General features: G+C 44.2%; 1 protein-coding gene and 1 pseudogene across 23 annotated transcripts in view; one reads left to right on the forward strand and one right to left on the reverse strand.

Moving 5' to 3' along the window:
- Positions 1-27,477, reverse strand: part of ST3GAL3 (ST3 beta-galactoside alpha-2,3-sialyltransferase 3) — a 228,089-nt gene that overhangs the window by 75,044 nt on the left and 125,568 nt on the right. For all 23 annotated transcript variants that reach the window (XM_054491277.2, XM_063656901.1, XM_054491298.2 and 20 more), the window contains one exon: positions 21,481-21,573. In XM_054491277.2, coding sequence (XP_054347252.1) covers positions 21,481-21,573 — 93 coding nt within the window. The remainder of the gene's footprint in view (positions 1-21,480; positions 21,574-27,477) is intronic.
- Positions 8,044-9,485, forward strand: LOC129038358 (serine hydroxymethyltransferase, cytosolic-like; annotated as a pseudogene).

Consider the following 27,477-nt stretch of genomic DNA (forward strand, 5'->3'; position numbering starts at 1 on the left):
TGGGGAATGTGGTGGAGACAGCCCTTAACCTGGCCAGAACCTCACTGATCATAGTCACCCTGGACACATGGGAGCAAGGCCAGTGGAGACAGCAGGTACAGAGCCAGCCCTCATCAGAGCTGGTTTCTGAGCTCAGGCCTCAAGCACATGCCTTGCCCCATTTGGAGGACTTGCTCCATTGGGGCATTTGCTTCTTAGAGCAAGTTCCGCAACTGGCAATTGGCCTCTGACCCAGACACACTATCTGAAGGGGCTGAGCAGCAAAGCGAAAGGTGTCATTTTGTTTTTCCAATCATCTGTGTTTTTTTTTTCTTTTTTTTTTGAGATGGAGTCTCGCTCTGTCGCCCAGGCTGGAGTGCAATGGCGTGATCTCGGCTCACTGCAACCTTCACCTCCCAGGTTCAAGCGATTCTCCTGCCTCAGCCTCCTGAATAGCTGGGATTACAGGCATGCGCCACCACATCCGGCTAATTTTGTATTTTTAGTAGAGATGGGGTTTCTCCATGTTGGTCAGGCTGGTCGCCGCAATGCCCAGCCCCAATCTTCTGTTTTCAAACTATGTTCAGAAGTTGTCCAGTGTGGGAAACTTCCGCATACTAAGCCCTTGAAACCCAGGGAGAGAGGATGGGTCTATCCCAACACAAGGGCCACAAAGATATCACAGGGCCAGCTGTCAACAGGCCTGCTTTCGTGATGCTGCCACCTGTCAGGTGTGTGTTTCCCTGACCAGAACTCCTGAGAACAGAGGCCATGTGGCCCAATACTCTCCACATCATCCCTGGACAATCTCATCCACGCTCTGGGGGTTGTGTATGGACCTACCTGCAATTTGTTTTCTTCCAGCCCAGACCTCTCTCCTGAGAGATTCACTGAACTCAGGCTCCCTGAGTAGGGCCGTGGCTTCCCTCTGACACTTCATTTGCCTGGATCTGGACTCTTTGCCTGCGTCAGGGCAGAAGGCAGAGCCAAGGGCCCTCATCATGGCAGGCAGGCATAGACTCGTGTCCTGCCTCCACAGTGGGGAGGCAAGGCTTCAGCCCTCCTTCTCCCCTCTAGCTCTGGCTATTTATTTGGGGAGACCAGTCAGAGAGTGACCTGTCTCCCCAGGTGCAGAGAGAGTAGGGAAAGCAGGACACAGTCCTGAAGGTGCCAGCATCTTGCTCTCTGCTGAGCTGCTGCCTCATCGCTGGGACTTGTGTGGGTGGAGCTCAGACCTGGGCCCTCCCTCTCACTGAGGAACTCACAGGGCTGCTTGCTCCTGGCTGGGAGCCTCACACAGCTCGGGAGGAGGGCCAGGATCATGTTCTGTGCTTTCACCAGCTTTTGCTCTTCACAAGGAGCAAGAACTCCCCACGTGGGGATCTTGTACCTGAACCAAAAAAAGCAAAGCTGCTAATCTGACAAGATCAATCCTCAAATACCACAGGAATGCAGCCAGCCTGCCTGCTCTCACCAGGGACTGTGCTTCTAAGCACCCCTACAGTTCCTGCTCTTAGGCTGGAGCCTGGAACTGGTCTGCAAAGGAGGAAGCTGCCTCCACCAGTGTGTCTGGTCTTTCTGCCGAAGCCCCACCCTTCCCAGCATAGCTCAGGCATCAGCCTTCACCTGGACGTCTCCCCAGTCAATCTCTCATCACTCCTCCAGCTGAAAGGCCTTCTCTGTGTCCCCACAACCCTCTGTCCTCACCTCTGGCAGAGCACATATGCCTGGATATGTGTTTGTCTCCATGCACCATTTCTCTTAGCTCTGGGGAAGGTAGGTACAGATGAGGAAGGTGAGGCTCAGAGAGGTTGAGCAACCCAGCCCTATTCACTTCCAAAAGCTGTTCTCTTTTCACTGTAGTCCAACACTTCTCAAACCATCTGTGAAGAGGGATCGGTTGGTTTTGCTTTTTAAATTTCTATTTTGATACAGAATGATAATTTTATAAAATAGAATAAAAATGAATCACTAGAAAAATTAAATAATGCCAGGCGTGGTGGCTCATGCCTGTAATCCCAGCACTTTGGGAGGCTGAGGCAGGTGGATCACCTGAGGTCAGGAGTTCGAGACCAGCCTGGCCATTATGGTGAAACCCCACTTCTACTAAAGATACAAAAATTAGCTGGACATAGTGGCAGGCACCTGTAATCCTAGCTACTTGGGAGGCTGAGACAGGAGAATCGCTTAAATCTGGGAGGTGGAGGTTGCAGTGAGCCAAGATCACACCATTGCACTCCAGCCTGGGCGACAGAGCAAGACTCCGAGGAAGGAAGGAAGGAAGGGAGGGAGGAAGGAAGGAAGGGAGGGAGGGAGGGAGGGAGGAAGGAAGGAAGGAAATACACATATAAAATATAAGCTCCATTTTTAAAAGTTTTTTTTTTTTTTTTTTGGTAACAAATAGCTGAGACCACAGGTGCATGCCACTGTGCCAGGCCTATTTTTTATTTATTAGATTCAGCAACATAAACTTACTCTAATTGCCATAAATGTTTTCAAAAACCTTATTTCCAGTATCTCAAAAATCTTGTGGCAGATCAGTTCAAATCACTTTTGATTCTATAGCACACAACAGGTTCCAAACTGCCTTTTGCCTGTCTGGGACATTCTACCAAGGCTTTGCCTGTCATTCACCTTCCAGTAGAAGTTAGAAAGGGATAAGATGTAGCTCCTCAGGTCCTGTCCTGGGGTAGGAGAAACAATGTACTCTGACACCATCAGAAACAGTTAGCAGGTTGAGGCCTAGAACTTCTCCTACAGCAGATGGATTTATAACCAGCTAGGTCTGCAGGATTCACCTTTGCAAACAAGTGTGGGTCCCTAGTCATCTGGGAAGGAGATCTAAAAAAAAAAAATCCCACAACTTCTGGATGTCTACTGCAGCTCCACCTATGAGAACTGGAAGATAGAACAAAGAGGAAAGAGATTGGGTATACCATTATAGGGAACTGGCAGGCTAAATTCCTTGAATAATGGAGGAGGCAATAAGCTCAGACAAGATGTGGAATTAATTTAAAAGCAGAACATGGGTTAGTTCCCAGAGGAGGTCCCAACACCTGACACTAAGGAATATATGAAAAAAATTGGTGGGCAGAGAAAAGGAGAGGACACAAATGGCAATTCTTCCAGCTGTAAGCTGGAGTCCAGGTCATGGACAGGCATTGAGGTTGTCTAGCCCATGCAGGCTACTCTTAGACGCTCTGCAGAGAAGCTTTAGTTATACAGCGCTCTGCTCTTCCCAGAAAGGTCTGTACCCAAGGATTTCACCACAGCGGGTACCTACTGAATATATTTAAAACATTCTCCAAACAAAAGGAATCTGCATTCCCCTCTAAGTCCATGGTTCAGAGCCTCGATTCAGGACACAGGGTGGGGTTGGTGGGTTTGATTCCTCGCTCTGTGCTACTATGACCTTGAGCAAGTCGTTAGCTTTCCCATCTACGAAATGGGTGTAACAACACTTACTTCACGGGGTTGTTGTAAAGGGTTTTTGCAAATTTGACTCCATAAAAGTGCATTATCACATTGAATTTATGTGTAACGATTGTGTGTGTACATAAAAACACTGAAACTTCCTCGATAAGAGATGATGTCCTTTTTGTATACATGCATTTGTGAAACGTAAAATTTCTTAAGATCTTGGCTCTTTGGACAACTGCATATGCAGTAGTGACCCACTGTGGCTTTTGACTGATCTCGATAAAAGACTGTGATGAGATCAGTCATGGTATTTCAGATGTCTGTCACAGTATTTCAGATGACCGCAGTTGTAAACCTGGGTGTACACAATTATCAACTATAGTGAAATGTGTTTATACGTTTCCCTTTGTACTTATTTCTTTATGAACAGTTTGCCTGTTCCTGTTATATCCATGTGACTCTCATTAGTAACCTGTTCATGCCTGTCGTTAGTATACCTGTTTATGCTAGGCAATAAAATGTGTATGTTATTATTGCCCGTTTCATTGAGTAAAGTGGCCTATGAAGTGTTCTGTAATGTTTTTATGTTTATCAAATAAATCCCCTTTTAAGAATGTAAATAAATATATTTTAAAGAATTTTAAAAATTATTTTTTCCAGCGAGGTTTTCAAGATTTTAATCCTTCAGAATTGTGATTTTCAGAGTTTTAGAGTTTTTGGGATTCTCATCTTTTAGGATTTCCTTTTTTTTTTAAATTAAATTAAATTTTTTTTTTTGAGACAGAGTCTCGCTCTGTTGCTCAGGCAGGAATGCAATGGCGTGAACTCGGCTCACTATAACCTCCGCCTCCCAGGTTCAAGCGATTCTCCTGCCTCAGCCTCCCGAGTAGTTGGGATTACAGGTGCCCACCACCATGACTGGCTAATTTCTGTATTTTTAGTATAAACGGGGTTTTGCCATGTTGGTCAGGCTGGTCTCGAACTCTTGACGTCAGGTGATCCACCCGCCTTGGCCGGCCAAAGTGATGGGATCACAGGCGTGAGCCACTGCGCCCAGCTGATCTTTTAGGATTTCAGCATTTGGGACTACGGTGTTCATGATTTTGTCTTTTGGAATTATGATCGGCTCCCATTGTAAAGGCTAAATGAAGTAATGAAATACAGTGTCTGGCACACAGTAGGTGCTCTAAAAATGGCGTGACACTTTATGTGCACGGGTTATCTGTGTCTGCCAGTGGAATGTAAGATCTCTGAGGGGAGAGGTTTTATGTAACTTATGCAGTGCTGAAGCTACAGCACCTAGAAAAATATCTGGCACTTTGTTGAATGAGTTTACAGAATAATAGGATCAATGTGGCAACTTTTTAAGAGATGAGAGAGACCTGAATATGATTAAATAGTGATAAGAAGGAACCAGTGAAGAGAATGAAGATCCAGGTTCCTGCAGAGGTGGGAGAGGTTGGAGAATCAGGGCTCAGGGGAAGGAACTGACCTCAGAAAGAAGACAGTACACAAGTGCCAGGACTTGATGACTCATTAGATATCTGGTTAAGAGGGGAAGGGAAAAGAATTACTCCCAGATTTCTTGCTTGGGTGAGAATGGATAGTGGTGCCATTTTCTGAAATAAGAACATAGGCTGATTAGATTTGTTGGAAATTCGGTCCATTGGATACACTGAGCTTGTGATGCTTTTGAGTCATCCAAGTGGAGCTGTCCAGCAGGAAGTTGGGTATTTGGGTCTAGAGATCAGTAAAGATGTGGGCTGCAAAAAGATTGAGAGTCATCAGCATATATGATGTTAGCTAAAGCAGTGGAGTGAGAAGAGAGGAGAGCTATAACTGAAACCAGGCAAACACCAACATTTAAGGATGGGCATAGGAAAAGAAGATCTCTTGCAATAGAGACTGAGAAGGAACAGAGAGGTAGGAGAACTGGGAGGAAGTTTGAACAAATAATTAAGGAGAAGAGAGAGTTTCAAAATGGAGGAAGAGATCAATACTGCCAAATGCTTCAGAGACATCATAAAAAGAGAAAGACTATCTATCTGTCAGATTTGTCAGTGCTTTTTGGTGGTCTGGATAAGAGCATTCTGAGGAGGAGAGAAGCGAGAGTGGAGGCCAGACTACATAGAGGGATATGAGAAAGCGGAGAAGGTAACTGTAGCAAGTCTTGCACATTCCTGGTAGGGGTATGGGGGTGCCCAATGTGCTCCCAGCCTAGAAGGACAACGATTCTGCAGAAGTAGAGAAGTAGATGGTATTCCATTCTTCTCCGTAATTTATGGTATGGGACAAAATTTGGCAAGGATGCCTCTCAATCTTACCACCCCTCCCTGGTGTTGTAGTGATAAAAATCCCAGGATCTTTTTCTGGAACGGCAGAGAGGGAGGGGCTTTGTAATGTGGGGATACCAGATACTCAGCTATCCTGGCCAGGAGCCCACAAGCTTTCAAAGTCCCCAGGGCAGTGCAGTAGGTCTCCTGTACCTTCTCATGCAAGGGTCCCAAATCAGGCAGCTGGGACTGTGTGTCAACTCTCTAGACTTCCTGCCTCAGAGAGCTCTGCAAAGTTTCAAGGGCCGTCTTTGCACTCTGGAAACTCAGCCAGCTTGGACCATAGCAATGATTCCTTAGCAGTATGTGAATCACAGACGCACAGTCACAGATACACACCACACACCCCAGCCTTCCTAAAACAAAATGCATCTCAAGAGAGGTATGGTTTTCCTCTGTAGAGCTGGGTAAGGGAACCATTTCTACATCAGCACCTCATTAGCTACCACCAGGCATCTGGTAGACCTCGGTACCTTGGCCACTAGCCAGCCTGCCCATGAAACAGCAGCTGTGAGACGAAGTAGAAAGCGGTTGTTAAATATGTGGGCTTGGGTTCAAAACCTAGTGTTATTACTTCCTATCTGTGTGACCTCGGGCAAACTGCTTGACTTCTCTATGCCTCTATTTCCTCATATTTAAAACTGGACTAACAAGGGTAAGTCTCATTATATGATTGTTGGGAGAATTAAAACAGAAAAAATAGGAAAAAGTCTCAGCACGGGACCTGATCCAAAGTAAACATCAGTAGGTGTGAGCTCTCACTGTCACTGCTGCTAGTATCACTCTGCAGCATGGACGTGGCTTGGATTAGGGCTCTGCTTTCTGCTGAAACTGTTGGCCACAGGTTTAGCCTGTAGGTGCCTCACTTTCTCCCAACACTGAGTGGCCCTACTGGCCACCAACTAAAAGACATGACACTCAATCATGTCTTTCACCAGAGCACAAAAAGCCACTCAAATGTATGAGGCAAAATATTGGCAGGAAAATGGGGTATGCCAATTATGTGTCAATTTAGGTTTTACGAGTTATATTTTTTCTTTTTAAAGAAAACATTCAAAATGTTTACTGTGACCTACTCTAGGATCTTTATTTTTCTTCCTGAAAAAAACTTATCTAATTATAATGAAAGTCACTGAGAAAACAGAATTCACTTAATTAAGTGTCTAACATTAAATGTTGTTGAAATGATCTAACATTTATGGCCCCAGGACACATCCTCTCATTTCATTCTCTTGACTAATGAGTGAAATAAGGCTCAGACTTTTCCAAGATCACATAGCCTGTGAAGTGAGAAAGCTGTGAGAACTTTCAGTCTCCAAATCTTCATCTCCTTTCAATCTATCATATATTGGAATATGTCACAATAATTAGTTTTCTTCAGTAACTCTCTCCACTAAAAGAGTGTCTTATCAACATTTCCCACATCCTTACACTCTCAATCTCTGGAGGGCAGAAATTAATTTCCACCCAATACCAAGTGTCTACTGTGTGCTAAAGGCTCTGCTAGGTGTTGGCAGCCATGAATAGACCATGCCTCTATGTGAGAAGTTCACAGTCTCTATGGGAGAAAAAATACCAGCCAATAGTTACATACACAATAACAAAGCTATGTGTGAGGCACTGTGGTGGTGCACAGGGTAGGGGAAAGAGTAATGGAGTGTATTTCTAAGTAAGGGAAGACTTTGCATTCCATGAGACCAAACAGATTCAAAAGCCCTAACTCAAAATTTAGAGCAAAACAAGTGCTCAATAAATCTGAGTTCCTTTGGACCTACTGCCATCCCCTCCCCATCTCTCTAATTAGAGGAAGATGTATCCAAGTGAGCAATACTCGAGGGAGGAAAGGAGGACTTCCCAGCAGAGAGTACAAAAGTGTGAGAGCAAACAAGCTGGCTTCCCAGAGAAGCAGGACTCTAGTCTGGACGGGCGGGCACATCAGCACCCCTTCCTTTACACTGCCTGCTCCCTAGTCTGCACCTAGGGATGGGAGTCAATGACTAGGTGGGCTCAGGGAAGAGTGAAGCATAGGAAAAGAGAATGTACGCTTCACACAGCATTTGGGAATTTTTTTTAAAAAGGTAAGATTTAGGCCAAGCCTAAGCCTGGTGCAAGGGGTGCACCTAGCAGAGCACTAGCAGTCCCGCACCAAGTTTGGGATTTGGGGTTGGTGCGGCCAGTCACGTGGCTGGCACGTGGCAGCGTACAGGGCATTGGGTCAGCGGGTATGGGACTCTGGTGGCACTGGTGGCGGCGTGGGACTGAGGCTAGGCACGTGTGCGGGGCTGTGTTCCAGCAGCTTCGAACCCATGCAATGGCAATGCCAGTCAACAGGGCCCACAAGGATGCTGACCTGTGGTCCTCACATGACAAGATGCTGGTGCAGCCCCTCAAAGACAGCGATGTTGAGGTTTACAACATCATTAAGGAGAGTACCGGCAGAGGGCTGGATTGGAGCTGATCACCTTGGAGAATTTCGCCAGCTGAGCAGTTTTGGAGGCCCTAGGCTCTTGCTTAAATAACAAATACTCTGAGGGGTACCCGGGCCAGAGATACTAAGGCAGGACTGACTTTACTGATGAGCTGGAGACCCTCTGTCAGAAGTGAGCCCTGCAGGCCTATAAGCTGGACCCACAGTTCTGGGGGGTCAACGTCCAGCCTTGCTCAGGCTCCCCTGCAAACTCTGAGTGTAACTGCACTGGTGGAACCCCATGGGTGCATCATGGGCCTGGACCTGCCAGATGGGGGCCACCTGACCCATGGGTTCATGACAGACAAAAAGAAAATCTCTGCCACGTCCATCTTTGAATCTATGCCCTATGAGGTGAACCCAGACACTGGCTACATCAACTATGACCAACTGGAGGAGAACGCCCGCCTCTTCCACCCGAAGCTGATCACTGCAGGAACCAGGTGCTCCTCCTAAAACCTGGACTATGCCCACTGCGGAAAAACTGCAGATGAGAATGGGCTGTATCTCATGGTGGACACGGCACATATCAGCAGGCTGGTGGAAGCTGGTATGGTTCCCTCCCCATTTAACACTGCCACGTGGTGACCACCACCACTGACAAGAACCTGAGAGGCTGCCAAGTTGGCATGATCTTCTACAGGAAAGGAGTGCAAAGTATGGATCCCAAGACTGGCAAAGAGATTCTGTACAACCTGGAGTCCCTCATCAATTCTGCTGTGTTCCCTGGCCTTCAGGGAGGTCCCCACAACCACGCCATTGCTGGGGTTGCTGTGGCCCTGAGGCAAGCTATGACTCTGGAATTTGAAGTTTATCAGCACCAGGTGGTGGCCAACTGCAGGGCTCTGTCTGAGGCACTGACGCAGCTGGGCTACAAAACAGTCAGGTGGTTCTGACAACCATTTCATCCTTGTGGATCTCCATTCAATCAAAGGCGCAGATGGCAGAAGGGCTGAGAAGGTCCTAGAAGCCTGTTCTATTGCCTGCAACAAGAACACCTGCCCAGATGACAGAAGCACTCTACGGCCCAGTGGACTGCGGCTTGGGACCCCAGCACTGACATCCCTCGGACTTTTGGAAAAAGGCTTCCAAAAGGTAGCTCACTTTATCCACGGAGGGATAGAGCTAACCCTGCAGATCTAGAGCAACGCTGGCATCAGAACCACCCTGAAAGAGTTCAAGGAGAGACCAGCAGGGCATAAATACCAGGGGGGTGTGCAGGCTCTCCAGGAGGAGGTTGAGAGCTTCACTCTCTCTTCCCTCTGCCTGGCCTGCCTGACTTCTAAAGCAGCTGGCCCACCCTGGACACGCCTGGCGCCACAGAGGAAGCTGCCTGCTGGAGGATCTCCTTGAGAGATGTACAAGCTGCCCCACAAGGGACCCACTGACACTTGTGTCCTTTGAGGGGGTTTCTTTTGGACTTTTTTCATGTTTTCTTCACAAATCAATATTTGTTTAAGTTTCATTGTTAGTAATTCTGGGACAGGTTATTACAGGTTTTTAATTTGAACCTGGCTTTCTCACAGCTGGATATAATTATTCTAGAAAAATAAAAATACTGTGTAGCCACTTGGCCATAATCATTTAGACCGTGGTGTAGGGCAGAGCTATTAGAAAGATTCTAGCATTTTACTCTCCCTAGGCTTTCCTTTGCCTTGCTGCAGCAGAGAGGAAATGCTCCTGTCCACAGCTTGTACACACTGCCACTCTTACTATCTTGTTACCCAGCAGCATGCCAAAGGGGAACTGAATTCACCTCTTAAGCTTCTGCTGTGTGCTGTAAATCAGAAGTGTACATCATTAGCCTAGTGTACACAAGGTGCACCCAGTATGGTGGGAGGGTTTTGCTGTCAGTAGTTCAAAGTATGGTGTAGAAAGGGTCTCCTCCCTCCATCCTGGGAAATCCCAGTCCTCTCCTGGTGTGAGAATCAACCAGGCTTTCCTGCTCCACCTGAGATAACCAACTCCCTCCCATAATCAGGAAACCAAATGTCACCTTCCCAAAGAAACTTTATTTTCACATAGCTGAAGTACAAAACATATACGACCATTTTTAATAAGCACAATCAAATTTTTAACCACTCAATGTCTACAAGATTATAGCTTTAAAAATACAATTTTCGTATTTCAAAAATATTTGAACTCAAATTTCTTAAAAAGTTAAAAAAGGTAAGATTTAATGGTTTTTGTAGACCATCTCAAAATTAACACATCAAAAAGAGCTTTATCAAGTCCTTTTCTGTCAAAATATTGATGCTGAAGAAATCAAAACCTTGAATTTACTTAAGTATTTTGTGATCAAAATACCAAGAAATACTAGCTACCCATATGAAAAAAAAAAATCCTAGATCTCAACCTCATTCCTAACACACAAAACCAAAAATAGATGAATTAATAACTTAAATATAAATAACAAAACTGTAAAACAGAAGAAAACAAAGGATGGCACCATCATCAACTACTATGTGTGTATGTAAATCCCAAAATTGACGTGAAGGGCAATTTGCCAATAACTCTCAAAAGGTTCAAGAAGGCAGAAGAAAACACAAACATAATAAGAAATGAAACAGAAGATATAAAAAGACCTAAATGGAACCTACAGAGATTAAAAACACAGTATTTGACATAATAATATACCAGGTGGGATTAACAAATGATTAAATGCTACAAAAGAAAAAGCTATAAATGTGAAGACATAGCAATATAAACTATCCAAAATGAAACAGAGAGAGAAAAAAGACTGAAAAACAAAAACCCAGAGCATCAGTGACCTGTGGGAGAAATAATATAGCATCCATGTAATTTGAATCCTGGGAAAGGAGATGAGGCAGAAAAAATATTTGAGAAAATATGTAAACAAGGTCCAAATGTGATTACAAAGAATAAAACAAAACAAACAAACAAGAAAACTATGAACCTACAGATCTGAGGAGTTAAATAAACTCCAAACCAAATAAATATAAAGAAAATTACAGCCAGGCACGGTGGCTCACACCTGTAATCCTAGCACTTTGGGAGGCCGAGGTGTGTGGATCACCTGAGGTCAGGAGTTTGAGACCAGCCTCGCTAACATGGTGAAACCCCGTCTCTACTAAAAATACAAAATTAGCCAGGTGTGGTGGCGCATGCCTGTAATCCCAGCTACTCGGGAGGCTGAGGTAGGAGAATTGCTTGAACCCAGGAGGCAGAGGATGCAGTGAACCAAGATCGCGCCATTGCACTCCAGCCTGGGCAACAAGAGCAAAACTCCATCCCTACACCAAAAAAAAAAAAAAAAAGAAAAGAAAACCACAACAAGGGACATCGTAATAAAATTGCTGGAAACCAGTGGTAAAGAGAAAAATTTCAACAGGCAGCCAGAATAAAATGGAAATACTACATACAAAGGAATATAGGTAATGACAGAAGACATTTTGTCAGGAATGAAGCAAGTAAATAGAGTATTTAAAGTAGTGGGGGAGGGGTGGTGGAAGTGAGAACAGGGTACTGTCAACCTAGAAGTGTATATCTAGCCAAAACATTTTTAAAAATCTTTCAAAATTGAAGGTAAAATAAAGACTTGTTCAGACAAACCAACGCCGAAAGACTTCACAGTCATCGGACCTGCCCCACAAGAAATGTTAAATGAAGTTCTTCAGGCAGAAGAAAAAGGATACCATATGGAAATATGTATTTACACAAAGGAAGAAAGACCAACAGTAAAGAAAACTTTGTGAGTAAATATAAAAGAATTTTCCCTCTCATTAAAAAAACTTTTAAAATGTTTGAACTGTAGTAAAATACACTAACATAAAATGTACCATCCTAACCATTTTTAAGTGTACAATTCAGTAGTATTAGTTATTTTCACACTGTTGTGTAACCAATGTCCAGAGCTGTTTTTCATCTTGCAAAACTGAAACTCTATATGCATTAAACAGTAACTCTCCATTCCTCCCTCCTCCCAGCACATGGAAACCACATTCTACTTTCTGTCTCTATGAATTTGATTTCTCTACATTCTCATATGAATGGAATCACACAATATTTGTTTTTGTGTAACTGGCTCATTTCATTTAGCATAATGTCCTCGAGGTTCATTCATGTTGTAATATGTGTCAGAATTTCCTTCCTTTTTCAGGCTGAATAACATTCCACTGCTTATGCATACCACATTTTGTTTATCCTTTCATCTGTCAATGAACACAGGTTGCTTCTACTTTTTGGCAATAATGAATAATTCCTGCTACAAACACCCTTTGGAGCCCTGCTTTCAGTTATTTTGGGTATATACCCAGAAGTGGAATTGCTGGATCATATGGCAATCCTATTTTCAATGTTTTTAGGAACTGCATCCTGTTTTCCAAAGTTGTTGTACATTTTACATTCCCGCAAAGAGTGCACAAGGATTCTAATTTCTCTACATGCTTGTCAACACTTGTTATTTTCTGGTTTTGGGATAATAGCCATAGTATCCTAATGGATGTGAGGTGGAATCTTACTGTGGTTTTGACTTGCATTTCCCTAGTGATTAGTAACATTGAGCACATTTTTATGTGCTTTTTGGCCATTTGCATATCTTCTTTGGAGAAGTGACTATTCAAGTTCTCCACCTGTTTTTAATCAGTTTTGTTGTTGTTGTTGAGTATTAGAAGTTCTCTATATTTTCTGGACAACACTAACCTCTTATCAGGTATATGATTTGCAAATATTTTCTCCCATTCTGTAGGTTGCCTTCCACTCTCATTTTTAAATTATTTTAAATAATTGACTATTTCAAACAAAAATAAATAAGCTGGGCAGCATGGTGGCTCATGCCTGTAATCCCAGCACTTTGGGAGGCTGAGGCAGGCAGATTGCTTGAGCACAGGAATTTGAGACCAGCCTCGGCAACATGGCAAAGCCTTGTCTCTACAAAAAATACAAAAATTAGCTGGGTATGGTGACATGTGTTTGTGGTCCCAGCTACTTGAGAGGCTGAGGTGGGAGGACTGCCTGACACAAATACGTTAAAAAGACAGGCTGCTCCCCAACCACCCCTGGGACAGCTCAAGGGCAAATATAAACATGCTCCTTCCCACAAACAAAAGTAATTGCAAAAACCCCAATTACTTCTGCACCAACCAAATAAAAGGATGGAAAACATACACCATGATACAGCTTATTTTTATAAAGGCCAGAATGGTTTATTAATATCAGACAAGGAAGATTTTGGAACAATAATTATTTGACTATCAATAACAAAAAGGGACATTTCAAAATAATGAAGGAATCTATTAGAAATGGGATACAACAATCCTAAGTGTGTACACACCAAATGACACAGCTTCAAAACAAATGAAATAAAAACTGATAAATGAAGACTTCATTACCCCTCTGTCAGTAATTGTTAGAAAAAGTGTACAGAAAATCAGTAAGGATATAGGAAACTAGACACATACCATAAACCAACCTAAGCTAATTGCCATTTATAGAATACCGAAAAAGAGAAGTATTTTCTTTTCAAGCACACACAGAATATTCACCAAAATCGACCATATTTTGTCCCATAACTCAGATTTTAATCAATTTAAAAGTATTAAAATCATATAATGTATATTTGGATCACAGAAAAAATAAATCAGAAATCTATAACACAAAGATATCTGGAACACCCACAAATATTAGGAAATTAAGCAAAAATACTTCAAAAGAACTAATAGGTCGAAGTAGAAATCACAAGTAAAGTTAGATAATATTTTTAACTCAACAAAGATAAAAATATGACATATCAAAATTTGTGAGATGTAGTCAATGCAATATATAGAGTGAAATTTATACCATTACAATGTTTATATTAGAAATAAATAAAATCAATGATCTAACCTTCTGGCCTAAGAAAAAAACAAATAATAAAGTCCAACTAGAGAAAAGTGAAAAAATAAAAAAATGAAGATAGGCACAGAAATCAATGATATAGTGGAAAAAATATCAATAGACAAGAACCAATGGAACTAAAAGCTAGTTATTTGAGAGGATCAACAAAAAATGATAAACCTCAATCCAGATGAATTAAGAAAAAGAGAGAAAAAATGCAAATTACTAATATCAGGCATGAAAGAGAGGACTGTCTCTATCCTAGACATTAAAATAATAATAAGGGAATATTATACACAATTTTATGCTAATAAATTCAACAACTTAGAAGAAAGGCAAAACTTCCTTGAAAGACATGCTACTAAAGAAGAAACAGAAAAACCTGAATAACTCTGGAATTAAAGAAATTTAATTTGTAATAATAATAATAAAAAAAAACTTCCCTGGCTAGTCACGGTGGCTCACGTCTGTAATTCCAGCACTTTGGGAAGCTGAGGCCAGTGGATCACTGGAGGCCAGGAGTTCGAGACCAGCCTGGCAAACATGGCGAAACCCCAACTCTATTAAAAATACAAAAATTTGCTGGACGTGGTGGTGCACACCTATAATCACAGCTACTCAGGAGGCTGAGGCACAAGAATTGCTTGAACCCAGGAGGCAGAGGTTGCAGTGAGCTGAGATTGCGCCACTGTACTCCAGCCTAAGTGACAGAAACTCTGTCACAAAAAGAAACCAAAAACAACAACAAAAGCCTTCCTACAAAGACTGTGCAGGCTATGAAATAATAAAAAATTCAAACATTGGTCTTTGCTCCTGGTCCCTATATAAAGCTCCTAAAAATCCTTACAGATAGGGGCACTAAGAGAATCTTTTGTTCTAATATCTAGTCTTCTTTTTTTTTTTTTTTTTTTTTTTTGATGGAGTCTCGCTCTGTCACCCAGGCTGGAGTGCAGTGGCGCAATCTAGGCTCACTGCAAGCTCCGCCTCCCGGGTTCACGCCATTCTCCTGCCTCAGCCTCCGGAGTAGCTGGGACTACAGGCTCCCGCCACCATAGGGCCCACCACCACACCTGGCTAATTTTTTTTTTTATTTTTAGTAGAGACGGGGTTTTACCGTGTTAGCCAGAATGGTCTTGATCTCCTGACCTTGTGATCTGCCCTCCTCGGCCTCCCAAAATGCTGGGATTACAAGTGTAAGCCACTGTGCCCGGCCACCAATAGCTAGTCTAGTCTTTGACCCTAGTTTCTGACCCAGAGCTCTTAAGACTTTTGTAATTTCCTGACTGATAAAAGCACATCTGACAGAGAGCTGCTAAATTCCTTCAAATTTCCTGGGTGACAGGAATATCTTTTGTTCTCATGAGGTGGCTTCTGGATAGCCTTATGTTGATGCTGGTTGGCAGGGGAACCAACTATGCAATTAGAGGGCTGGAACTTTCAGTCTCGCCCTCTGACCTCTGGGGATGGGAAAAGGGCTGAAGGTTGATTTGATCACCAGTGGTCAATGATGCAATGAATCATGCCTATGTAATCCTCCACAGGGTTTATAGAAGCCTCCATAAAAACCCAAAAGGACAAGGTTCAGAGAGCTTTCAGACTTGTGAACCCCTTACCACACGCCATGCCCTATGCATCTCTTCCATCTGGCTGTTCATCTGTATCCTTTGTGATATCCTTTATAATAAATGGATAAACATAAGTTTCCCTGAATTCTGTGAGCTGCTCTAGCAAACAGATCAAACCCAAGAGGGGGTGGTCTTGGAATTCACAATTTATAGCTGGTTGGTGAGATGTATAGGTAACAACCTACCACTTGTGATTAGCATCTGAAGTGAGGTACAGTCTTGTTCAGCCGTCAACCTGTGGGATCTGATGCCATCTCCAGGTGGATAATGTCCGAACTGAATTGAATTACAGGACACCCATTAGTGTCTGCTGAAGAACTGCTTGATGTGTGAGAAAAACTGCCACACATCTGGTGTCAGAAGTGTGTTCAGTGGCGCATGAGAATAGAGATAAAAAAACTGTCTTTTCTTCAGACAGGCCTAGATTTTGCTGGTGAATTCTACCAAACATTTCATGAAAAATATTACCAACTGTACACAAAATTTGTAGAAAGATGAAGAAATATTTTCCCGCTTATTCTGAAGCCAACATTACTATATTACCAAAACCAAACACATCGCAAGAAAACTACAGACCAGTATCTTTCATGACCAAAGACACAAAAATCCTTGAAAAATTTTAGCAAATTGAATACAGCAATGCGTAAAAAGAACAATACACCAAGACCAAAAGACCAAATGAAGTTTATCCCACAAATGAAAGATTGGTTCAACATTCAAAAATCAATTAATGAGAAAAAAATCAATCAACATAATTCATCATATTAATAGACTAAAAAAGAAAAGGTATATGATCTTCTCAAAATATGTAGAAAAAGCATTTGACAAAATTCAACATCTATTCATGATAAACACTCTCAAGAAACTAGGAACAGAAGAGAACTTCCTCTACCTAAAAAACGGTATCGATGAAAAACCTACAGCTAACACCATAATGGTGAAAGACTAGATGTTTTCCTCCTAAGACTGCAAACAGGCAAGGCTGTTCACTCTCACCTCACCTATTTAATACTGCACTGAACAGTCTAGCCAATACAGTAAGGCAAGAAAAAGGAATTAGACATGCAGATGAAAAAGGAAGAAATAAAACTGTCTTTAGTAACAGACGACAAGACTGTCCATGTATGAATGGTACTGGCACAAAGTCATAAATCAACAGAACAGACTAGGGAGTCCAGAAGGAGACCTACACCTATATGTTCAACTGATTTTCAATAAACATGCCAAAGGTAATTCAATGGAGAAAGCAGAGTCTTTAACAAATGGTTCTGGAACAACTGAACATCCATGTGCAAAAAGTGAACATAAACTCTTTTTTTTTTTTTTGAGATGGAGTCTTGCTTTGTCTAGAGTGCAGTGGTGTGATCTCGGCTCATTATAACCTCCGCCTCCCAGGTTAAAGCGATTCTCCTGCCTCAGCCTCCCAAGTAGATGGGACTATAGGTGCACACCACCACACCCAGCTAATTTTTTGTATTTTTAGTAGAGACGGGGTTTCACTGTGTCAGCCAGGATGGTCTTGATCCCCTGACCTCGTGATCCGCCCGCCTCATCCTCCCAAAGTGCTGGGATTACAGGTGTGAGCCACTGCACCTGGCCTCTAAAAAAATATCTGAGACTGGGTAAATTATAAAGAAAAGAGGTTTAATTGGCTCACAGTTCTGCAGGAAGTGTGGTGCTGGCATCTGCTTACCTTTTAGGGAGGCATCAGAAAGCTTACAATCATGGCAGAAGGCAAATGGAGAGCTCAGATATCTTTTTGTAGCAATGCAAGAATGGCCTAATACATAAAATTGGTACCAGGAGTAGGGTATTGTTAGAAAGATATCTGAAAATGTGGAAGTGACTTCGGAACCAGGTAATGGACAGAGGTTAGAAGAGTTTGGAGGGCTCAGAAGAAGACAGGAAGATGAGGGCAAGTTTGGAACTTCTTAGAGACTGGTTAAATGGTTGTAACCAAAATGTTGATAGGGATATGGACAATGAAATCTAGGCCAACAAGGTCTCAGATTGAAATGAGGAACTCATTGGGAAATGGAGCAAAGGTCATAACATGTTATGCCTTAGCAAAGAGCTTGGTTGCATTGTGCCCTTTCCCAAGGAATCTGTGGAAGTTTGAACTTGAGAGTGATGATTGCATATCTGGCAGAAGAAATTTCTAAGCAGCAAAGCATTCAAGATATGACTGGCTGCTCCTAACAGCTTACACTCAGATATGGGTGCAAGTAAATGACTTAAAGTTGGAATTTATATTTAAAAGGGAAACAGAGCATAAAAATTGGGAAAATTTGCAGCCAAGCCACATGGCAAAGAAAGAAAAAGCTTTTTCAGAAGAGGAATTCAAGCAGGCTGTGGAGTAACCACTTGCTAGAGATATTCACATAACTAAAAAAGAGCCAAATGCTAATATCTAAGACAACAGGGAAAAAGCCTCAAAGGCATTTTAGAGATTATTGAGGTAGCCCCTGCCATCATAGGCTCCTGAGGCCCAGGAGACAAAAATGGTTTCATGGGTCAGGCCCAGGGCCTCACCCCTATGCAACCTCAGGACACTGCTCCCCACATTCTGGCTGCTCCAGCTCTATCCATGTCTCAAAAAGGGCAAGGTACAGCTCAGGCTGCCACTCTGAAGAATGCAAGCTGTAAACTTTGACAGCTTCCACGTGGTATTAAGAGTGCACAGAGTGCAAGAATGGAGGATTCTTGGATGCTTCCACTTAGATTTCAGAGGATGTATGGAAAAGCTAGGCTGCCCAAGCAAAAGCCTGCTGCAGGAGTGGAGCCCTCACAGAGAACCTCTACTAGGGCAGTGTGGAGGGGAAACATGGGATTGGAGCCTTCACACAGGGTCCCCACTGGGACACTGCCTTGTGGAGCTGTGAGAAGGGGGCCACCATCCTCTAGTCCCCAGAATGGTAGATCCACCAGCAGTTTACACCCTGCACCTGAAAAAGCCTCAGGCACTCAACGCCAGCCCATGAGAGCAGCCACAGGGGCTGCACCCTGCAAAGCCACAGGGCCGGAGCTGCCCAAGATCTTGGGAGCCCACTTCTTGCACCAGCGTGCCCTGAATGTGGGGCATGGAGTCAAAGGAGATAATTTTGGAGCTTTAAGATTTAATGACTGCCTTGCTGGGTTTCAAACTTGCATGGGGCGTATTATAGTCCCTTTCTTATGGCTGATTACCCCTTTATGGAATGGGATGTTTACCCAATGCCTATACCCCCATTGCATCTCGGAAGTAAGCAACTTGTTTTGATTTTACAGTCTCATAGGCGAAAGGAACTCATTTCCAGATAAGAATTTAGATTTGGGACTTAGTATCGGGGGACCTGCCCCGATAATCATGTAGGTTCTTTTCTATTTTTCCTAAGCGTCGGCCGGCTTGAGAAATAAAGGGACAGAGTACAAAAGAGAGAAATTTTAAAGCTGGGTGTCCGGGGGAGACATCACATGTAAGATCCGTGATGCCCCACAAGCCACAAAAACCAGCAAGTTTTTATTAGGGATTTTCAAAAAGGGAGGGAGTGTGCAAATAGGTGTGGGTGACAGACATCAGGTACTTAACAGGGTAATAGAATATCACAAGGCAAGTGGAGGCAGGGCGAGATCACAGGACCACAGTAGGACTTTTGAGTTAATGCTAGAATGAGTTAAGATTTTGCAGGGACTATTGAGAAGGGATGACTATCTGTTGAAATGTGAGAAGGACATAAGATTTGTGGGGGCCAGGGACAGAATGATACAGTTTGAATATTTGTCCCTGCCCAAATCTGATGTTGAAAGGTAATCGCCAGCCAGGCTCAGTGGCTCAAACCTGTAATCCCAGCACTTCAGGAGGCCAAGGTGGGCGGATCGCTTGAGCCCAGGAATTTGAGACCAGCCTGGGCAACATGGCAAAACCCCACCTCTACCAGAAATATAAAAATTAGCCACGTGTGGTTGCATGCGCCTGGAGTCCCAACTACTTGGGAGGCTGAGGTGGCTAATTGCTTGAGCCCGGAGGTCAAGGCTGCAGCGAGCCAAGATCGCACCACTGCACTCCAGCCTGGGTAACACAGCAAGACCCTGTCTCAAAAAAAAAAAAAAAAAAAAAAAAAAAAAAGGAAGGCAAAAAAATGTAATCTCCAGTGGGGCCTGGTGGTAGGTGACTGGATCATGGCGGTGGTTTCTCATGAATGACTTAGCACCATCCTCCTGGTGCTGTTCTTGTGATAATGAGTGAATTCTTGTGAGATCTGGTTGTTTAAAAGTTGTAGCACTTCCTCTCTTTCTCTCTCTTTCACTCACTTGCTCCTGCTTTTGCCATATGACGTGCCTGCTCCCCCTTTGCTTTCTGGCATGATTTTAAGTTTCCTGAGGCCTTCCTAGAAGTGAAGCAGATGCCAGCACCATACTTCCTGTAAAGCCTGATGAACCATAAGCCAATTAAACCTCTTTTCTTTACAATTTACCCAGTCTCAGATATTTTTTCATAGACATGCAAGAACGGCCTAATACACAGTACAGAATATTAAATACAGTATGTTCCCACTTTTGGTAATATTGGCTGTCTCTGGGGAAGGGGTCTGGAGTGGCAGTATATACCCTTTTGTACTGTTTGAGGTTTTTTTGTTTTGTTTTGTTTCCACATGCCTGTATTACTTTCAATTAGAAAAAGTAAAAGAAACCTATATATTGGTAAAGGAAAACTCACAGGTGTCTGGGCCAAGGGACTGAGTCATACAGGCTTGCAAAAACCTGTGTTAAGAATACAGAACACAAAGCCAGACACAGGGGCACTCAATAAATAGCTGGAGGAAGCAAAATATTTGGAATCAATTCAGAAGGCAGACCCTGGACAAAGAGATCTCTATCTGAGCATCGGATACTCAGCCAGCATAGCCCTTGCTTTACACAAGGAGCTAAGCTGAGACTGCTCACGTTAGAAAAGAAAGGGAGCATAAAAACCAAATATCCTGGAGTTACTTTGGGGCCAGCTGTTTCTCAGCATTCCTTTGCAAGCACATTGTGTGTCCTAACCTCAGCCTTCTAAGGGATGGGAGGCAAGTCCTTCCCTCAGTGAGCAGAGCCCACCCCTAGCACTCCTCTGGTGGTCTAAGTGCCCAGACAATCCTAGGCAGCCTTTCCTCCAGCCCCTCCAAATCAGAAGAAACAAAATGACCCTGACAGTCTCACTGCACTCCAAAGACAATCTCAGTACTTCAGCTCCTTTTCCACACCAAGGCTTCAGAAAAGAAAACCAAAAAGGAGAAGGTAGATCGGTAAGCAAGATCCCTTAGCAGCATTTGGTAAAAGGAACTCCCTGAGTTATGCACAGATTCTTTCAGGTGCCAAAGAAGTCAGCAGCTCCAGAATGCAAAATGGACAGAGAAGGAAAGTGCTAAAACTCAAGACAGCCTCAAAAATTTCTCTTTGTTCCCTGCTTTATTTGGATATGCTTCCCTGAAGCCAGCTAGTTGGTCCCAGCTTCCAAAAAAGTTTGTTTGGTCACTGATACTAGGTCTAGGAGCTTCTGTGCTTGGCAGCCTTCACTGGCTGCCTCTGGATACCTGGCTTGCATGCGGCAACCATGTAGGTTATCCTTCTGCAGAAACAAGCTGTGCCACAAGGTGCAAGCTCCAGAGGCAGGATGAGAGTAAGGCAAAGCAAGGGCATGGAGTAGGACTGGAGTAGGAACCAACTTAAAGGCAGAGTCCTTTCCAGGAACCCATGGTTTCCAGAGCATAGGAGAACATGACTGGCTGTGAGACGCAGAGTTTCTGGCTCTTGGACCCCAGACCAGGCTGTCTAGGCAGTGGAGGGAAACAGGAGCACTTACCGGGGAAATATGGCCGTCATCAAGGCTGAAGCATAGCCAGGCTTGCAAGCTCCCTCTGAAAAGTTTGCGTACTTGGTGGCTAATTCAGCAGGCCTATGGGAAGAGAAGGAAAGTTACAGCTTGCCAGGCACTGAACACTGAGTGGGTTATTAATTCATAAGGAGCTATAGGTGTTTAAACCTTTTTTTTTTTTTTTTTTTGAGACGGAGTCTTGCTCTTTCGCCCAGGCTGGAGTGCAGTGGCGCAATCTCGGCTCACTGCAAGCTCCGCCTCCCGGGTTCACGCCATTCTCCTGCCTCAGCCTCCCGAGTAGCTGCGACAAGGTGTTTAAACCTTGAATGAAGCTTCATTCTCTACAATCAGCACTTCAGGCACTTTTCCACGTTAAGGCTTTAAGGGTAAAAACAAAACAAATTCCCAAACCCTAAAGGAATAGATAGATAAATAAGTCAGGCCCCTGGATGGTATCTGTAAAAGGAACTTAACTGGATTCTCACAGATTTCTTTTTAAGAGACAGGGTTTCATTGTGTTGCCCAGGCAGGTCTTAAATTCCTGAGTTCAAGCAATCCTCTCACCTTGGCCTCCCAAAGTATTGGGATTACAGACATTGAGCCACTGTGCCCAGCTCAAACTCATAGATTCTTTGCAGGAAGCCTGATACCAAGGAAATGAGGAGCTCTATCAAGGCTTCAATATCCCAGGGAGTGGTGCTTGGAGCTCACAGGATACAGCTACTCAGGCTTTGATAGTCAGAGCCCCTGGCCTTTCCACCTTCCTTGTATGTTCCTACATGGCCAGCCTCATCTGCTTTTATTCTCTCCACTCAGGCTATGATCCACCCAGTGGGAACCATTCCCCAGTAGTGGGAACTGTCCCTAACAGTGACTGAATATAGACACGATAAATTATGTCATTGGGGCTACTGACGTAACCATTAGACTTTTAGTTGAGGATGCTTTCCTGGTCTCTCTGCCTGGAATGTTATTCCTTGTCCTTCTTCACCTGGCTAATAACTATTGGTCCTTCATGATTAAGCTTAAATATCATCTTCACTGGGAGTGATTCCCTGACCCTCGGATTGGGCTAAGTGCCTCCTCTGTGCTTGTATAGTCACTCCCCCTTCCCCTCACATCATATACTTACCCCCAGCACTTGCTATTCTGTATTGTAATTTTTGGTAGTATGTCTCCCTTGACACACTGTAAATTTCTAAGGTCAGAGTCTGATTTAACCCTGCCTACCCTCTCCAGTGCCTTGCATAAATGGGCACAGAGAAGACCCCTAAAACTTTCTTAAGGAACAAAATGACCCTGACAGTCTCACTGCAGACAAGGCAATCTCAGGAACCCACAAGGCTGAGACTGCTGCATATTTTTCAGAAGACTTGTGTTCTAATCCTGGCTTGTTGCTGTGTGACCATAATCATGCCAAATCACATCTTTGGGTTTCAACGTCTTATGTGTTCAATGTGGGTCTGGAGTCACTGCCCTGCCACCAAAATCTCCGCACTACGCAATCTAGAGAAGATCACAGCCAAAGAACAGGATATAGTCAGTGAACGGGTTCCATGACTGCCGGGGCTGGAGGCCCTGCATGCTGGGGCACCTGAGTGAGCCCTGGCTGGTTGCCAGTTCTGAGTCCCCACCTCCTCCGCCCCCACCCTTGGGCCTGCTGCCAACACCCTGGTGCCCAGCTGCTCTACTGTGCTGGGGCCCTGTGGCAAGCCTACCCTCCAGGCTGCCTTCTGCAGGGTCTGGACTGGGTGGGTGTGGGGTGGTGGTACCAGAAATGATGATGCCACTGCCTAGTGTGTGTCATGTCTGATTCACCATAGACCCCTCGGGCCTAGCCCAGAGCCTTATACAGAGTAACTGCTCATTGAACAGAGACAAACTCATCTGATCAATGCACAATTTCTTTTAGAAATCTACATTTTCAAGCATCCCCCACCAAGGAAATTCAAAGCCTGAAATGCAAACCTGAAGGCTGAGTGACAAGCTAAGGAGTTGGGACTTTATTTGGTAGGCAAAAGAAAGCCAAAATTCTAACAAGAGAAAAACAATATTTTCTTATGTAAACAACTGTATTTCTGAAATGAAATATAAACCTCAGTGCAATTACGGAACTGACTAGAAGCTTTTTGACTAGGCACAGTGACAAAAACGTTCTAGATGTTTTCAATTAGCTCTCTCAACAACTCTGTGAGTTGGTGCTATGAATTAATTTACACACAAGGCCTAGAAAGATGAAGAGACTAATCCAAGATCATACAAGTGGTAGACACTGGATTAGAACCCAAGGTCTCTAACACTAGTGCAGGAACTCTTAACAGGGCACTGCCACCAACACGGTCATGGAGGAAGGCACAGGACAGCACAGGAGTGGTCAACGCAGTCAGAGACGGGGTGGAGAAGACAGTCCAGAAGGCCTCACTCAGCTTTGGTCTGCGGCAGTGAGGCATTTTGAGTCTCTTCATGTCCTGTCTCCCAATCCCCACCATCTGCTTGCCTGCCTTGTGCTGTGAGTTCCTGTGGTCTTTCTGAATTCCAGAAAGTTTCATAAACAGCAGAAAGATGGACAGCAGGTGCCCTTCTTAACACAGTGCAGTGCAGAAATAAATGAACAACAGACAGACCTTTGGCCACTTCTTTTCTCTCTAGTTTACCCCATCAACTTTTGTCAAGGTGCTTAAAGAATAAGGGCTGTGGGACAGTCCAGGGGGCACAGGATCACATCATCTACAATGGAGAGGGAGCTGGAGCCCAGCAGACAAGGCAGGAGACACTGCTCTCTCCATGGCAGTGCAAGGCAGTCCAATATCAAGGATGATGGGCTCCAAATCAACCCCTCATTTAGAAAGCGACAGTAACTCCTAAAACGTACAACTCTGGGTACAGTGGGTCATGTCAAGTTATTACCAAATTAAAATGCCTTAGAAATGGCCTCCTGACTATCCCAGTGAGAGAAGAATAGGGGGAGTGTTGGGGATTCTGAGTCATCCAGCAGGCTGGGACCTCTGGGGCAGTTAGCGGTCAAAACCACCAAGATTAACGGTCGCCAACTCCCTGGGGCCAGAATAGTTAGTCTCTCTAAGGCACTCACACTCCAAATGCCAGCAGGCCCCCACAGATGTCTGATCAAATCACTCAGCCCTTGTTCTTCTCCTACTGTGCAGCTGGCCTTTCATTTTGGGAGATTTAGCATTAAACCCAGTAAGAGCACCCATTGTCCTGCAAACGTGACTACCAAGCCCCTGGGGTGAAGAGTGTCACCACTGCACTCACAAGAGGAAATCCAGATGGACAGGCTGGAGCCCCAAAGAAGGAACCAGACGCTTCCACTCTCCTGCTTCACTCAGGAGGACCGAGTTTAAGGAATCAGGCCAAGCAATGGGTCATAAATGGAAAAAGCATCCGATCTGAGAAACTGTCACAGAGGACACTGACAAGAAAGTGATGGAAAATCTGATTTTCAACTTCCCCATGTGCAGTGGAAACCACGTAATTCCAAGAATCGCATGAGGATGTGGTGAGGGAGCACATTTGGAGGGGACACACATGCTGTGTGAGAAGCATGGCTGCCATAAGCGCCTGGCTCGGGTTCAGATCCAATCACAGGGAGAGTCACCACATGATATCTAGTGGGAGGGTGCTCTGGCTGAAGTGTTTCTGAAGCATCAGCATTTGGGAGATGAGGAGTAGCATTGCAAGAGGCTGAAAGAGCAGGAGAGTGTGAGGCTGCGGTCAACAAAGTGTCTTAGGAAGGACACAGAGACCAACTGCATCACACACTGTGGAGGTCCAGTAAGGTGTAGCCACAGGACTAAATGCTCGATTCGGCAACAGGGAGGTCATCACCGACCTCGACAATAGCCATTCCACTGGAAAGTGGAGGTGAAATTCTTTTCACTGGGTTTAAAAGAAAACAGGAGGAGACAAACTGAAGTCACGAAACACAGACTATTTTTAGGAGTTCTGCTACAAAGGAACAAAGAAATGGGGCAATAGCCGGAGCGGGGAAGCAGGGTAAAGTGTTTTTTGAGGTTAGAAAATATTTTCCCAAGTTTACAAGCTGGTTAGAATAAAAGAAAAACTCATAATGCAGTAGAGATAGGACAGTTGTAGGGAGAATGTTTCTTTTTGTTGTCTGTTTGTTTGTTTTCTGAGACGGGGTCTCACTCTGTTGCCCAGGCTGGAGTGTGGTGGCACGATCTCGGCTCACTGCAACCTCCACCGCCGAGGTCCAGGTGATTCTCCTCCCTCAGCCTCCTGAGAAGCTCAGGTTACAGGCACCTGCCACCACGCCCGGCTGATTTTTGTATTTTTAGTAGAGACAAGGTTTCACCATGTTGGCCAGGTTGGGGGAGAATGCCTGTGAGAAGGCGGAGGGGGAAAGGATCTAACACAAAACTGGAAGGGCTGGCCTTAGCTCTGCTCCCTTAGCCCACCTTGGCCAGGGATGCCTATTTTCTAAGCACCACTTCCCTTGCAAACTTTCCGTGATACTTCCCTTCTCAGGTAGAACCCATCCCCCTGTGGACCTGCGCTACCTAGGGCAGACCTTCATCTTCACTTGCTCACTTGTTCCCCCACTCTCCTATCGCCTTCCCCTTTCTGCCTCTCATTTCCAGAGGCAACAAATATTGAGAGACAATAGAGTTACTCTGGTTGGATTTTTATCCTGGCTCTCTTAATAGCTGTGTGATTTGGGGCACGTCTTTTAAATAATTTTGTGCCCTTAATTTGCACATCTTTAAAAGTGGGATTATACTAGTACTTATTTTATAAAATTTTTTTGTTAAGAGTTATGCTGAGAAAGAAGGGCTGGCACTGAGTACGGTGCCTGGCCCCTCGTTGGTGCTCAGTACATGCTAACTAACTGGCCTGGGATTAATGATACAATGACGACTAGGACATAGTTAAGGCCTAGCATTACACTCCATTACACTGAAGAGTAATTGTCCATTTAAATATCTTTCTCTCATAGAATATGATCATTTTAGCAAAGCATGTATGGCACAGAATATACAAGTACCCAATAAAATGCTGGACTGAAACCAGTTGGTTACCTTGCCTTGGAAGGTTAATCAACAGGAAGTGTAAGGGGGAAGTGGGGTGATGGCCAGGGAAACTGGGGAAGGGTCATTGACAGTTATTCCTGAGGACTCTACAGATCAGTGATGGACATTGTGTAACCATCAGTCTAGTTTCTAGAACCATCTCAGAGAGGACTGGACTTAGATCAGCCCCTACCATGCCTGCTCCCTCGTTTCATGTGCTAATTTAGTTTAAAGCATACCTTATGAGAAAAGACCATGTAGGCAGCACTTAGCACACTGCCTAACAACCCAGCAGCTTAATCAAAGCCAGTGTTACCATGCTAGGGGGACATGCATGAGCGTGCAGATGAGCCTCTCCACACAGAGCTCGCTCCATCCACAGAGGAGGGAATTGTTCAGTTCCATCTTCTATCTTCCTCATGAGGATGGCTTTCTCCAAGTACTAGAGAGTTGTTTCTGGGATAATGACATGATGAGGGAAACGGCAGAAGCAGCTTTGCCTAGCTTGAGTAATCCTATTCTGTCATTACATATTTTCACTTTATTTTTTTTTTGAAATAGCCTTTACTGCCATAGATCGTCTCAAGCCCCAAGATGGAAATGTTTCTCCTTAAGGGCAACTTCTATCCCCTCTGACTGCCACCTGTCTGACCTGTTACTCCAGGTCTGCTGGGTCTTGCTTGCATTGTCACCAGTTTCTTCATCTACCCACATATGGGCTGTGCCAATCCATTCTACCCTAGACATCACCGACTCTTTGCTCTTTGTGGCTTCCAATGTAGACTCAGGTTTCTCTACAGCTTTTGCCATCATCATACGTGTACAGCCATCTATGACAAATGCTGAAGCACTGTCAAATGTCTTCTATCACTTTAAGAAAAAAGGGACTGCTTCATCTGAGCCATCTGAAACTTGTGGTATTTCTCAGCTCCAGAGG

The sequence above is a fragment of the Pongo pygmaeus genome, chromosome 1, assembly GCF_028885625.2.
Source record: "Pongo pygmaeus isolate AG05252 chromosome 1, NHGRI_mPonPyg2-v2.0_pri, whole genome shotgun sequence".
Lineage (NCBI taxonomy): Eukaryota > Metazoa > Chordata > Mammalia > Primates > Hominidae > Pongo > Pongo pygmaeus.